This window comes from Gossypium hirsutum, chromosome A08, assembly GCF_007990345.1.
Source record: "Gossypium hirsutum isolate 1008001.06 chromosome A08, Gossypium_hirsutum_v2.1, whole genome shotgun sequence".
Classification (NCBI taxonomy): domain Eukaryota; kingdom Viridiplantae; phylum Streptophyta; class Magnoliopsida; order Malvales; family Malvaceae; genus Gossypium; species Gossypium hirsutum.
The window spans coordinates 113,655,145-113,668,626 of NC_053431.1; the positions used below are offsets into that span (position 1 = coordinate 113,655,145).

The 13,482-nt window shown below is 34.6% G+C and overlaps 1 protein-coding gene and 1 long non-coding RNA gene across 2 annotated transcripts; both read right to left on the reverse strand.

Annotated features, from left to right (window-relative positions):
• Positions 1 to 3,350: 3,350 nt before the first annotated feature.
• On the reverse strand, positions 3,351 to 4,783 carry LOC107918791 (uncharacterized). Its single transcript, XR_001690240.2, has 4 exons — positions 4,503 to 4,783; positions 4,056 to 4,227; positions 3,876 to 3,936; positions 3,351 to 3,794 (listed from the first exon to the last, which is right to left on the reverse strand). It is a non-coding gene; the product is annotated as an uncharacterized lncRNA (long non-coding RNA).
• A 2,376-nt stretch (positions 4,784 to 7,159) lies between these two features.
• On the reverse strand, positions 7,160 to 12,032 carry LOC107920357 (histone-lysine N-methyltransferase, H3 lysine-9 specific SUVH6). Its single transcript, XM_016850036.2, has 4 exons — positions 11,899 to 12,032; positions 7,993 to 11,197; positions 7,608 to 7,762; positions 7,160 to 7,304 (listed from the first exon to the last, which is right to left on the reverse strand). Exon 2 carries the CDS (start codon positions 11,161 to 11,163, stop codon positions 8,047 to 8,049), a length of 3,117 nt encoding a protein of 1,038 aa, XP_016705525.2. The 5' UTR covers positions 11,164 to 11,197; positions 11,899 to 12,032; the 3' UTR covers positions 7,160 to 7,304; positions 7,608 to 7,762; positions 7,993 to 8,046.
• Positions 12,033 to 13,482: the final 1,450 nt, after the last annotated feature.

Consider the following 13,482-nt stretch of genomic DNA (forward strand, 5'->3'; position numbering starts at 1 on the left):
ATACAATGTGAAAATCAATGTATGTTTTAAAATGTAAATTAACTATATGCTCTTTATAAATTAGTTTGACTTGTGTGAATATATGAATGTTTGGAATTGCATTTTTGCTCAGTAATACCTCGTAACCCTAATTCGGTGACAGATACGGGTTAGAAGTGTTACAAAAGTCCTCTTAAAGATACAGTGGAATATAATGGGCATTCAACTTAGGTCAATTCTCCTCCAACTTAGGTCAACAAAGGGCCATAAAAAAGATGCAGACGAATAGGAAACAATACACCAATAAACCAAAGTGAGGGAGGACTCATCTCTCAGAAAAAGAAAAAGATTGAGATGGTCTTGAGGATATAAAATTATTCTTCCCAAATACGACCGAAGGTAAAAGGGCAAAAGCAATAGTCGGGGAATCTGAAACTGAAGAAAACAGGGTTGGAAAAGATGATAAGATAGAAAAAGCAAAAATATCATCTCAAAAGAATCGACGACAGCCAGTCGGCTTGCCGAACGGACACAATAAAAATTTTATGGTGGAATGTCTACAACTTAGGAAATTTACGGGCAATACATAGACTTCAGAATGTACTAAAGTTATATCAACCCCAGCTAGTCTTCTTTATGGAGGCAAAAATTGATAAAAATAAGATAAAATCAGTCAGAAAGAGGTACAGTTTCATTAACGGGATTGAAGTGGAAGCAGATGAAAGAAATGTTGCTTATGTTTAGTATAGAAGGATGAGGCAAATATGACATTACGGAGTTTTTCTAGCAACTATATAGATGTGATAGTCAAGTCAGAGGAGAAGCAATTGGAATGGTTTTTTACAGGATTTTGCAGTTCTCCATATGCAAACGGGAGAAATGACTTATGGAATGAATTATGAAGATTGAGTATGAATTTTGATCTTCCATGGTTAGTTTGTGGACACTTCAATGAAATTCTATACGCATCTAAGAAAAAGGGCGAACTACTAAGAGAAGAAAAACGAATAGAGCAATTCCAAGAAACACTATCGAATTGTGGCCTTTATGATGTGGGTTTTTCGGGTCCATGATTTACATGGGAAAAGGGAAATTCTACAAAAACCAATATAATGGAGCAACTTGATAGGGGAGTGGCGAATACAAGTTGGCTAGTGTAATTTACACATGCTTCAATTCGTCATCTGCCACACTCCTCTGATCATTGTCCCTTCCTAATTCAATTAGGATAAGAAGGTACAAAGAGGAACAAAAAAGACTTATTTTGAAGCTTGGTAGATGATGGAGAAGACGTTTAAAAGGAAGTTTAAAGAATTTGGAGTGTGACAAGTGGGGATTTATTACAAATATTGGCAAGCCTAAGCAAAAGTTTGATGGAATGGAGCTAATGTATCAAATGGAAAAAAAAATGAACTTAAAGCGTGACTGTACGACAAGCTAAAAGATTTACAGAAAGTAGATCTATAAAATGAAATTTTAAATGATTTAATCGATGTAAAAATCCAATTAAATTAGGAAATTGATAAGTACAATCTATACTAGGAACAAAGAGCAAGGATTAATTGGCTTAAGTCGGGCAATAAAAACACAAATTTCTTTCATTCCTTTGTCTCGCAACGTAAGAAAGGGAATACAATCAATTACCTTGAGACTGAAGATGGTGACCAATACAATCAATTGCCTTCAAACTGAAGATGGTAAGGTCTCGAGGGACAAGATAACACATATTGAAAAAGATTTTTTCGAAGGTCTTTTCACATAAAAAAGGGGCATCTAATATGCAGCATATTTTATCAGGGGTTCAAAATTGCATCTCCAATGACATAAATAACGAGCTTACGAAGCCCTATTTAGAGGAGGAGGTTTTTGTAGCAGTAAAGGATATGAAACCTACTAAGGCACCAAGTATTGATGGTTTTTTAGCCATTTTCTTTCAACGTTGCTTGGATATTGTCGGAAAGGATGTTAGTCTATTTTGCTAAAGTGTCCTTAATGGAAAAAAAAGCATGGAAAATTTAAATGTTAGTAATATTATTCTAATCCAAAAGACCCAACACCCTCTAAATATGACTAGTTTTTAGCCTATTAGCTTACGTAAGGTCATATATAAGGTGGTGGGCAAAATTGTGGCAAACCGCTTACAAACGATCCTAGATTTATGTATAGACAGTTCTCAAAGTGCTTTCGTCTTGGGCAAGCTAATATCAGATAATATCTTATTAGCATATGAAACACTACTTTTGGTTAAAAAAAGGAAGTAAAGGGTTAATTGCCCTAAAATTGGACATGAATAAAACTTATGACAGAATAGAATAGAGTTTTTTTTTGCAAGAAATGAGGACTAAAATGGGTTTTGCGAAGGCCTGGGTGGATACGGTGATTGAGTGCATTTCGACTATTTCATAATCAATAAGCATAAACAGGCTGAGAGGACACACGTTTGACCTACAATGGGGCAAAAGAAAAAGGATCCCTTAAGCCATTTTCTCTTTCTAATTTGCAATAAGGGCTTATCTACTATTATGGGTCTTGCTAGAAGGGAGGGAAAATTATAAGGGGTTAGAGCAAGTCAAAATGGGCCTTCAATTTCACACCTACTTTTTTCCTAAAATTACATTCTCTTTGGAGAAGCTACAACTAGTGGAACAATTGCCTTGAAAAATATATTGAAAGAATACGAAAATTGCTCGGGGAAATGTGTAAATTTTGACAAATCTACAATTTTCTTTAGTACGAATAGTCCTGAAAATGTAAGATTGCAATTATCCAACGATATGGGAGTGAGATACTCAAATAACCTAGAGAAGTATTTTGACCTCCCAAATGTAGTCGGTAGAAGGAAAAAAACCCTCTTTTCAAAGCTTCAAGGATAAGATGAAAAGGAAAAGCTTAAAGGATCAGATGAAAAGGAAAATAGACAACTGGAGCACACAATTCTTATCGCATGGCATGCTTTCTACTCCCAAAATCGCTATGTAATGAAATGGAAGTAATAATGGCTGGGTTTTGGTGGCAAAAATCTCAAGGAAAAGGAGGTTTGCATTGCTGTACGTATCTGAAGGAAAACAAGGGTCTAGGTTTTTGGAATTTGGCAAATTTTAATGTAACCTTATTAGCAAAACAAGGATGGAGACTTATTACGAACCTAAATTCATTATTGGCAAAAGTTCTTAAAGCCAAATATTACCTAATTTAAGATTTTTTGCAGGCAACTTTAAAAACAAATGCGTCTTACACATGGAAGAGTATATGGGCGACGAAGAAAGTGCTTCAGGAAGGAACGTGTTGAAGAATGGGAGAGGGCGATAATGTTTCCATTTTTAATCATGCATGGTTACCAGGTTCTGATAATTACAGGTTAAGTCGTCCAATTGATAATTGTACTTTGGAGTATGTTGCAGAGATTATTGATAGTAATACAAGAGAATGGAGGGAAAAACTAACCTCCAATACCTTTAATGCGGTTGATGTGGGCGCGATCCTTCGTATCCCATTAGCAGCAATTCCACAAGAAGATGAAGTCGCCTGGAAGGGTGAACCATCAGGAGTATTCTTAGTGCAAAGTGCCTATAAACTATTACAAATGGGTATTCCTACTTTTACGTTAAATACATTACAACTCTTAACTAGGAATTTCTACCGAGAACTATGGAGCCTAAAACTCCCTTCTAAAATCAAGATTACAGTATAGCGCATCTCAAGAAATTACATCCCTACGAAAACAAATCTACAGTTCAAGATATTAGTAACAAAAACAAACTGCCCAGGATGTGGGGAAGCAGCAGAAAACATAACACATGTTTTTCTTCATTGTCCTGCTTCAACAGAAGTATGGCAATTAGTGAACTTACAATGGTTACTTCAAAATCTATTCCAGACTGGTTTGAATGGCTTACTTGGGCTTTTGATAATTGCTCAAATCCCCAAAGGCGAATGATCTGCGTATCCCTTTGGGTACTTTGGACAGAGAGGAACAAGTATGTGCATGAAAAAATAAAGAAATCTAGTAAAGATATTGCCTTCTTTATTCAAAAATACATAATGAAGCTGGATAGATTAGATGAAAACGGACTTACCAAGGCACCGATCAGAGACTCATGGGTTCTGCCTCCTGGAGAAGACATAAAAATCAACTTTGATGCGAGTTTTAATCGGGGTTTTTTAGAGCAAGCTCGGGAATAGTTGCCAAAAATAGAAGGGGAAGAGTAATCGCCTCCAGAGCGACCATATACGAGAATGTTGACTTGGCTTTCGCAGCAGAAGCACATGCATGTTTAGAGGCAGTGAAAATGGGGTTAGAAATGAAAGAAAATAAAATCTTTATTGAAGGGGACTCGATTTCAGTTATAAGGAAATGCACTTCAAAATCCAGAGATAAATCAGAAATATGCTCCATCATACACGATATAAAGACTATAAAGATAGAGTTCAAATCCATAAAATTTCAGCATGTCCATCGCACAGTAAACAATTTGGTAGATATAATAGCCACTGACAATCTAAAGCAAAGGAAAGGGTTTTACTTGGAAGGTGCGGTACCAAGTCATGCAGTCAAAACGCTAGAAGACGAATGGATCAGAGAACCAGACTAAAGCTTTGTGAGGAAGATGAGTGTTTGCTTCATGTGAATCAAAACGTCGGAGTAAAATGTTTTGAAAAGGACATGATTCTTTGGAAATCAGGGGAGCGTTGCTTTGAATGGAAAATGAAGTTTTTGAAAGTGAAACCGTCAGGCACTTATGAAAGATAGCCGATGGGACGGATAATGAATTTCCGGAGGAAGTGGGCTTTAAATTAGGTGTTTTGTTTTTTTTTTCAAAAGTTTCCTCTTTTATTTATTTCTCTGTTATTTTGCTAGAATGGCAAGTGGGCCGCCCTAATGACTTCGGCCTTTAAAACTTTATTTCTTGTACACTATGCTATTGTTTTATAAAGCCCAGTTCAATTTTGCTCAAAAAAAATTTATTTAAAATTCTTTTAAACTATTAAATAATATTCCATAATAATATTATTATTTTTATGTGTTTATTTTATTTATAATATAAATATTTATATTTGATTATTGGATATCTAAAAGAAATATTTATTTATTTTCTTTCATATGAGTATAGCATCACGATTCTTAGTCATTGTTTTTTTGATACAATGCTTAAAACTACCCATAATCCCTCCCCAACCCTTAAATAAGAGGATAATGCACTTCAACGCAATCAAACCTACATCTTTTTGCACTGACAATAATGACGATGGCAATTGAACTGAAACTCAATCGGCAATCAAAAGAAAGAAAATTAATATAAAAAAACAAATACACATAATTTTAAGTATGAATTATTATCAAGTACAATAAAAAAAGATAATGACAAAGAACACATGATATCGTTTAAACTCTACTTGTTCTATAATAATGTATCAAATAATATTAACAAATGCTAACTTAAAAATAAGGGAAAAACACACCAACAATCACTAACTTTGATTAAAATAATATTTCAGTCACTAAACTTTCAAAAGTGACAAATCAGTTACTAACATTTACGAAAAGTGACAAATCAATCACTCGAGCCTTTTTTCCATTACAGACGTAACGGACAGCTGACGTGGCCCATTAGAGTGCCACGTTGGGCATGACCATATGTCCATATCAAATCCTTTTACTAGTTTATAAGAATTACCAGGTAAATAGAAGAACCCTAGCAGGAAGAAGAAGAAGAAATGGAGATACCCATTGTGATTCCGGTGTGCTACTGTTGAAACCCAACCAATTTAAGGACTTCTTGATCCAATGAAAACCTAGGTAGGAGGTCTTTTTGGTGCAAGAAGTATGAGAGTAGGTTTCAAAATGCATGCCATTTTTCACCTGGTTTGATCTACCATTGATGCCCCGTTTACAAATTGTGTTATTAGGTGTTTTGAAAAAAGTTAGGACAATGGAAGATGCAAGGAGGGAGAGAAAAATATGGTTGATGGTGTTGTTATTTGTAATTTTGTTGTGGTTGTTGAAATGAAAAACCAACTTATGGTTTTTTTTTTTTGGATCAATGGTTTTGAGGGACATTGGTGGAGGCAGTAGATAACCACCAAAGTAGCCTTTCAAGAAACATTAATCTAAACCTACTATCCTCTTACAACCAACATTATACTTATCTTTGCATGCCTATGAACAGACATACATCATTTGAAACAATTTGTTATCCAAATAACATATTGTTATTGTTCCAGGATTTTGGGTCTTAAGCTCCAATTGATACTCATAAATCCTTCGTCAATTAATTGCAGTGCCCTAAGTTTAGCCCTCCTACATTTGGTGCACTATCTAAATTTTGCATGCATCCACAACCTGTTTCATCACACATGATATCAAAACAACATGTTTCACTCCCATTAAATTAGAATGGCTTATGACCCTAAACAAATTTTTAAATAAATTTCAATTCTAATAGTTTACACCAAAAAAACATAAACTCATGGCTGTTCTCAAGAATTTAAACAATTGATAGCATAAAAGCATAACCCCATGTCAGGGCTCAAGCAAATACAACATATTTAAATGAATAAATCCAAAAAATCATAAACCCAAATCCCCTTAAAATCAAAAAACAATGAACCCAATTTAGAATCATTATTAAAACCCTATACCAAGCCCAAACTATATACTTTTTAAACCTAAAATAACTCAAATTCAAAATAAACTTACTCGTTACAATCAATGAAAGACCTTTGGCTAGTTTTCTTCTATTAACCATTCTGACAATGTTGAAAATTTGCACAATAATTTTCCAATTTCTAATATTTTCAATCCCTTCAACAATTTCTTATAAATTTTAATGAATTTCCTCTTGAATTACTTTTTTTTCTTTAACGAAATTGTTTTTGCCTATTCAATTTCTTCTCATGTTTTAATTGGTTTTTTTTGGCACATTAAGTTAATTTTTTTCGGATCATACGATGGAAATTAATTATCCATTAAATAGGCATCCGGTCATGTCCAATGAAGCAACCTAATGGGCCACGTCAACTGTCCCATTAGGTCTATAACAAAAAATGAGCGCTGGTGACTAATTTGTCACTTTTTGTAATCGTAATTGGTTTATCATTTTTAAAAATTTAATGCCTGAAATGTTATTTTAATCGAAGTTTAATGACTGGTGGTGTAATTTTCCTAAAAACAAATTTGAAATTAATAAAAGTTTATTTATTCACTGTAGCATTTATGAAGTTTTGTTAATACACTTGAAAACTGCTAGCCTTGCAATATACAGGTCAAAATCCCCTGGCAAATACGTCGAGAAAGGGAACATTTCACGTCGAAATTCGATCATTTTCTGCAATTAAAAAGAAAATGCCATTAAAAAGGAAACCATAAAACATGACGTGAAAGAATAAACAAGCACAGAACCATCATCTCAAAACGTAGATGATATCAAAATTTATATAAATAAAAATAGCCTAAACACATAAGACACTACAAAACACAGCAACATGGATACGGGCATACAAATTGCTTAGTGACTAGTATATCCATAACATTAGATGATAGAACCTAATACAAGACTGCAATTAACGAACCTTCCTTACATGCTTGCTACAAGCATTTTGCCAAATAGTTTTAAAAGAAAAAAAAATACCATAAACAGCTGAGAAGAATAAGAACGTAAAACCGTTTCCTCAAAATTGATCCCAGCAATTGATGGCATGGATGATCGATCTGGTCTTTTCAAGCACAAAATTTGAACAACAAGAAGAAGCTTACTTATAGTAAAGCCTCTGAATATTCAAATGCCTGCAAAAAAATATGCAGCAGAAACATTAGCAGGTACTAACATATGCAGAAATGACATCTTGTGTCATATGACTGTAATTTCCAGCAAGCAACAAGGATTAGTATTAAATGACAGCCAGCACTAATTTGATTAAGAACTACATACATACACGCACATGTATATATTATAACACTATGTCAATGCATAAATACCTAATAAATGAAGAGGATATGAGGGAAAAAACACATACAGTGCAAACGTTCAATGCTTCTTCAGGAATCCAAGCAGTTTTTACTGGCATGCCTTAATACAACCTACCAGTACACTCAGAAGAACCACAGTAGCATATTTTCTTCTTTATGTTACCATTCTCATCACGGACCTGATCTATCATATAATTGTAATGATATGTCAACTCTTGCAAAGGAGGAATATTCTCAGCCGCAAAGAACATTATGTGCGGGATTCTCGTATCTTCATGGTCATAAAGGACATTTTGTGCATACAAATTAGGTGAACAACTGTGGTTTATGAATCTCCCAATATTGCCACACCGTGCAGCATCAATGGTGAAACCACTTTCATGTACAACTTGGCAAGAACTTGAATGCGCATCAGGCAATAGGTTTGAAAGACCATCCCAGAGAGAACTGTCAATGTTATTTCCAATATCAAACAGATACTCATCATTCCCTTTTCTTTCTTCAGCTTCCCTATCTTCGAGGAGCTCTCCAGCATACTCACAGATAAAAGTTCCAGAAGAGATAGAATTTAGGGATCTAACACCCCAGCCTCTTGATTCAGTTTTAAAGATTTCAAGCTGAATTTTTATGCCATGTTGGCTGACTCTATTATAGCAAGAAGGAGGACAATTGCAGTTAGGACCACATTCATAAACAAGGGGCTTTGCTTCAACAATGGCCCCATTATGGTTATACGGGATCTCTCCTTCATTCTTCATCACACAAGAGCATTTCCCTAATTCTGAACATCCTTTAGTGCAACCACAACCTTTGGGAGGAATAGGGCGGCACCAGTCAGGGTAGATCATGTGGCATACATACTCAAATGGAGGAGGCTTTTCACAATCTATGGTGTTTATGGCAGAAATTGGGATTACCTCCTTCCCTAGTGAAATATCATGAACGCAGAGCCCCTCCCGCACCTTAGATTTCTTGACAACTTTCCATGTAAGCTCCGGTTGACCCGGAATTCTGACCAACTTATATTTGTAGACCAGCTTACCATGTGGTCCTGGTTCTTGCTTAAACTCCTCCACCGAATAAAGTCCATCATAAACATACGTCTTACCTCTAGCTTCCAACAAAGTAGACGAAGACTTTGTTTCACCACGAATCACCCTCACTGGATTCTTAACAAATCTGCTATTTGCCAAAGCAAGGTTTCCTCTTTCGAGCTTTTGGTCCTCTGGTTGCTTGCCTTTCTGCATAACATTTCCTCCCTGACCCATGTAACACAAGACATCTGAATTATCCAAATCATTCTCATAGCCCCCGGAAGCTATAATACTGGTAGCAATTATCTTATCACCTTGCTTTACATAATCTATACCACCCTGACTCTGGCGATGAAGGCCAACAAGATTGAGCTCAACAAAATACTGAAACTCATCACCAACTTCAACACCAGGAACAGGTCCTATGATTTGTTTGCCTGTGTTAACATATTTCCCTTTTTCTTTGAGAATCTTTGCAGCTAGAATATCTATCCTCTTAGGAGCCTTTCCTTTTTCCTTCATCTTGGATTCTTCTTCCTGTAAGAGCTTTCGAAAAATGGCTTGGAATAAGCGTAATGTCTCTCTCACTTTGTTCCGAGTAGTCATTTCATCATTATCATGATCCGACCTACTGGGGCAAGGCAGAAGACTCACATCATAACTGTATGATCTCCGAGCAAAATTATCATTTTTGTGCTGCTCATCCTGCTCTAAGGAGTCTTCCTTGTTCCAAACAATGACCTGACCTTGATGAGCCCTTTTTCTGGAAGAACTCTTCCTAGTGGCATTGCTCTTCTTTTTTCTTTTTAATGAACCACCAACCAGGTCAGGTTTACAGGTGATTTTCCATTGCCGATGAGGAGAATTTGATAAAATTTCTTGACTCCCATGATTCTCCTCCAAAAGTTGATCCTCAAAAGCAGATGAATCAGAAAGCTTTTTCTCAAAACTGTTGCCTTCTTCATTGACAAAAATGCAATCCTCCTCCATCAATTGACCCTCAAAAGCAGATGAAACAGAAAGCTTTTTCTCAAAACTATCTCCCCCTTCATAGACTACAATATCACGTATAGGATTTTCCTCCAAACTTCTACTATCATCCCTAGGCTCGGTTACTTTCTTAGAGTTGCTATCAGGTTCATTTGGAAAAGTTTCACAAGAAGGCTTGATGTTGTTTTCATTCGTATTTTCCACATCCTCCTCCACATTATTCCTGGAAGAAGCTTCTTCATAAGCACCTCGCTTTCCCACTTTTTCAGAAGCTGACTCTTCAGGTTTAGTTTGAATTTCTTCTACAGGGAGCCTAGGAGAACTACCTTCTACTTTACCATCCAGAGCATCTATTTCCTGAACATCCTCTATCACTTGTCTCACATCAGTACATAAGGTCTTTTCCAAGGGCTTCTCTTTATTTACAAACTTATCTAGATTGAAACCCTTGTTCTTTAGAGAGGTAAGCCATTTCATGCGCTCCTCATCACTAAGAGGTGGAGCATTTCTTCCACAAAATGGAGGGAAGTGTCTAACAACAGTGACTCCTTTCCGAGGACGATAGTTTCTTGCTAAACTGCTCTCACCAGGATGGAACTCCACACCATTTTCTGGAACCTCCTCTTCACAAATAGCAGCATTCTCCTCAGGCAAATCCCTCTCCGAACCAGAAACTTCATTTACCGAACTCGTCGCAATTCTGGATTCTCCTGAAAACTTTGTTTCACACTGAACCTTATCTACACAATCAGGCAATGATGCTGGGTTTTCAGACTCAGATACTGCCTGCCCTTGTGCTTGCTCACTTGGTCTAGTGATTGGTGCAGCATTCTCCTCAGGCAAATCCTTCTGCGAACCAGAAACTTCATTTACTGAACTCGTCGCAATTTCAGATTCTCCTGAAACCTTCGTTTCACACTGAACTCTCTCTACAGAATCAGGCAATGATGCTGGGTTTTCAGACTCGGATACTACCTGTCCTTGTGCTTGCTCACTTGGTCTAGTGATTGGTGCAGTCACCCTGCCGCACCCTGGCGGAAAATCCCGAACAGCCGAAACTTTACGCTGCTTAAATCTGGGGGCAGGGGCTACGTGTCCATTTTCAGTTGGCACCCTTCCTGATCTTCCCTCAGAATGGCTACTACTCGCCACCATTGATATCTCTTTATGCAACATATTATCGGAAACCCCCATTTCAACTCATAAATTAGAATTGCACAAAAACAACCTAAGAAAACAATAATATTAATATCATTCAGCAGCTATTAGCTCAAAGATTAAACAAAAACTAACCTAATTCTCTATTCTTTAACCATGAATAAAGCTAAAATCAGAAAATAAAGAAAACTAACCTAATGCCCATGGGACTTTAGTTTCTCAAACTAGCAAAAAGAACTATCTTAACAATCAAATCAAGCCACCGAATAACCTAAAGCTATGCCCCGATATTGAAGAACATGTCAATCAAAAACATGGGGGGAAACGAAGCAAATAGTAAATCCCAAGGATGAAATTCAAACTCCATATCCAACCAAATAGTAGCAGAGGAGGAAAAAACACAGCGATAAAATAATAATGCGCTTCATAAATCTCTTTTCTCGTAACCTCTCGAGGACCTAAAGACAGTCAAGAAATTTTTTTTTTCTTTTTCTATGTATAATGTTTTCCAGAACTCTTTTTGGAAACCAGACTCAGAAAGTCGAAGCTCGATCTTCATAAAAATGGGAAAACATATTCCAAAGGTGATTCTTTTATTCATTAAAAAAGCATTTAAAACAAAAAAATAATAATAACACACATCAAAATCCATAATAATTTGCAATCGAATTAAGAGAAGTAAAAAAACCTGAAAGGGAATTTAGAAAGGGTGAGATAAAATGAGAAAAGAAAGAAATTATAAATTATATACAACTAGGATGGAATAATCACCATTAATTATCTTCAAACCGTATGGCCACTTATAGACCAAAGTGTAGGAAGAAGATGAGAGAAATTGTCGAAAACGAGAGAGAGTTGTTTCTTCTGCTTTTCAGTTTCTTTTTTTCTTTGAAATTAAAAAGGGTCAAACAGCAAATTAAAAAATATATGGTTTAATTTTAAATTTCATCCTTTACTTCACAAAAAATGGAGAATTAATTTCTCTATTTTAATCTTTTAAAAACTTAATCCCTAGACACTTTTTTCTAATTTGGTATTTAATCCTAGACGTAACACAGAATATTTTCGATATACCAGCAATGCTATTTTTTATGATTAGTAAAAATAATTTATATATGACCTACATATACTAGATGACATAATTTTTTTCTTTTTTTGTATTTTAAATGTTTAATTATTTTTATATTTATTTATTATTTTAAAATAATGAATTTCTTTTTTGGAGTTTTAAAATTTATATTTTTTATTCAATATTAATTTATTAAGCATATCTCAATGCATAATTTTTTAACATAAAATTCCTCTAAAACTGACAATACTTTTTGTGGAATTGAGGGATTTGTGAAAATCAAACTATACTTTAAAGCATTAGTCCCTCTTGAATCATTCATGGCATTAAAAAATAAAATAACTTCAACCCCAATGAAAATTAAAATTTGAGCATATTGTTTAGCGAAACATAAGAAACTCCAAATAAATGTAATAATTCTTACTATTAAATTTCAAGTCATTTGTCACATATCAATTATATATTAGCTATTTTTGTCCCCCCTTAAAAAAAATTAACATCATTAGTTTTTTAGGTACTTTGTATGACATTTGACAAGTTTAGGTACCAAATTAACCTTAAAAAAAAGGTTAAGTACCAAATTAGAAAAAAAAATATCAACTTCAAGTACTAAATTGGGTTAAAAAAGTCTAGGCATCAAATTAGAAAAAACAAAAGATGTGTCCAATTCAAGTACCAAATGTGAACTTAAGCCTTATATTTTAGTAAAATTGAGTAACATTGGCTTTTTTTTTTTAAGTTTTATAAATACAATCTAACCAAAATACAAATACAAGTTCAAACAATCAAAAAGTAGAATCAAACTATTATAATATAAATAAACTAAGGATCGAAACAATCATAACTAAAATCAACTAATTAAACTAAAATTCATGCATCATATTATTTTTTCTAGAACACAACAACAACTCATTAAAAAATTAATAATTTATATGTAATAAATTAATAACATTTGACATGTAACATCCTCAAAACCCTCTTGGTCGTAAATAATATGAGATAAAATCTTACCGAAATAAAGTATAAGATCAAAGAAAATGAAAGTTGCAATATATCAAACGAGAGTTAAATCAAGAAGCATGACATGATGTATTAAGGAAGGGACAAAATCGTAAATATGTGAAAAGTTTTTGGCTCAAGTCTAAATATTCAAAATTTAAGGGATTAAAGTGTAAAAATAAAAATTTTGAAGGACCAAAAGTGAAAATAATTCAATTTACTAAGATATGGAATTGACATGTAGGGACCAAATTGAATATGTGAAGAATTGTGAGGGACTAAATCAT

Excerpts from the sequence above, each read along its gene's own strand:
- LOC107920357 (XM_016850036.2), bottom strand. The coding sequence starts at position 11,163 with ATGGGGGTTTCCGATAATATGTTGCATAAAGAGATATCAATGGTGGCG.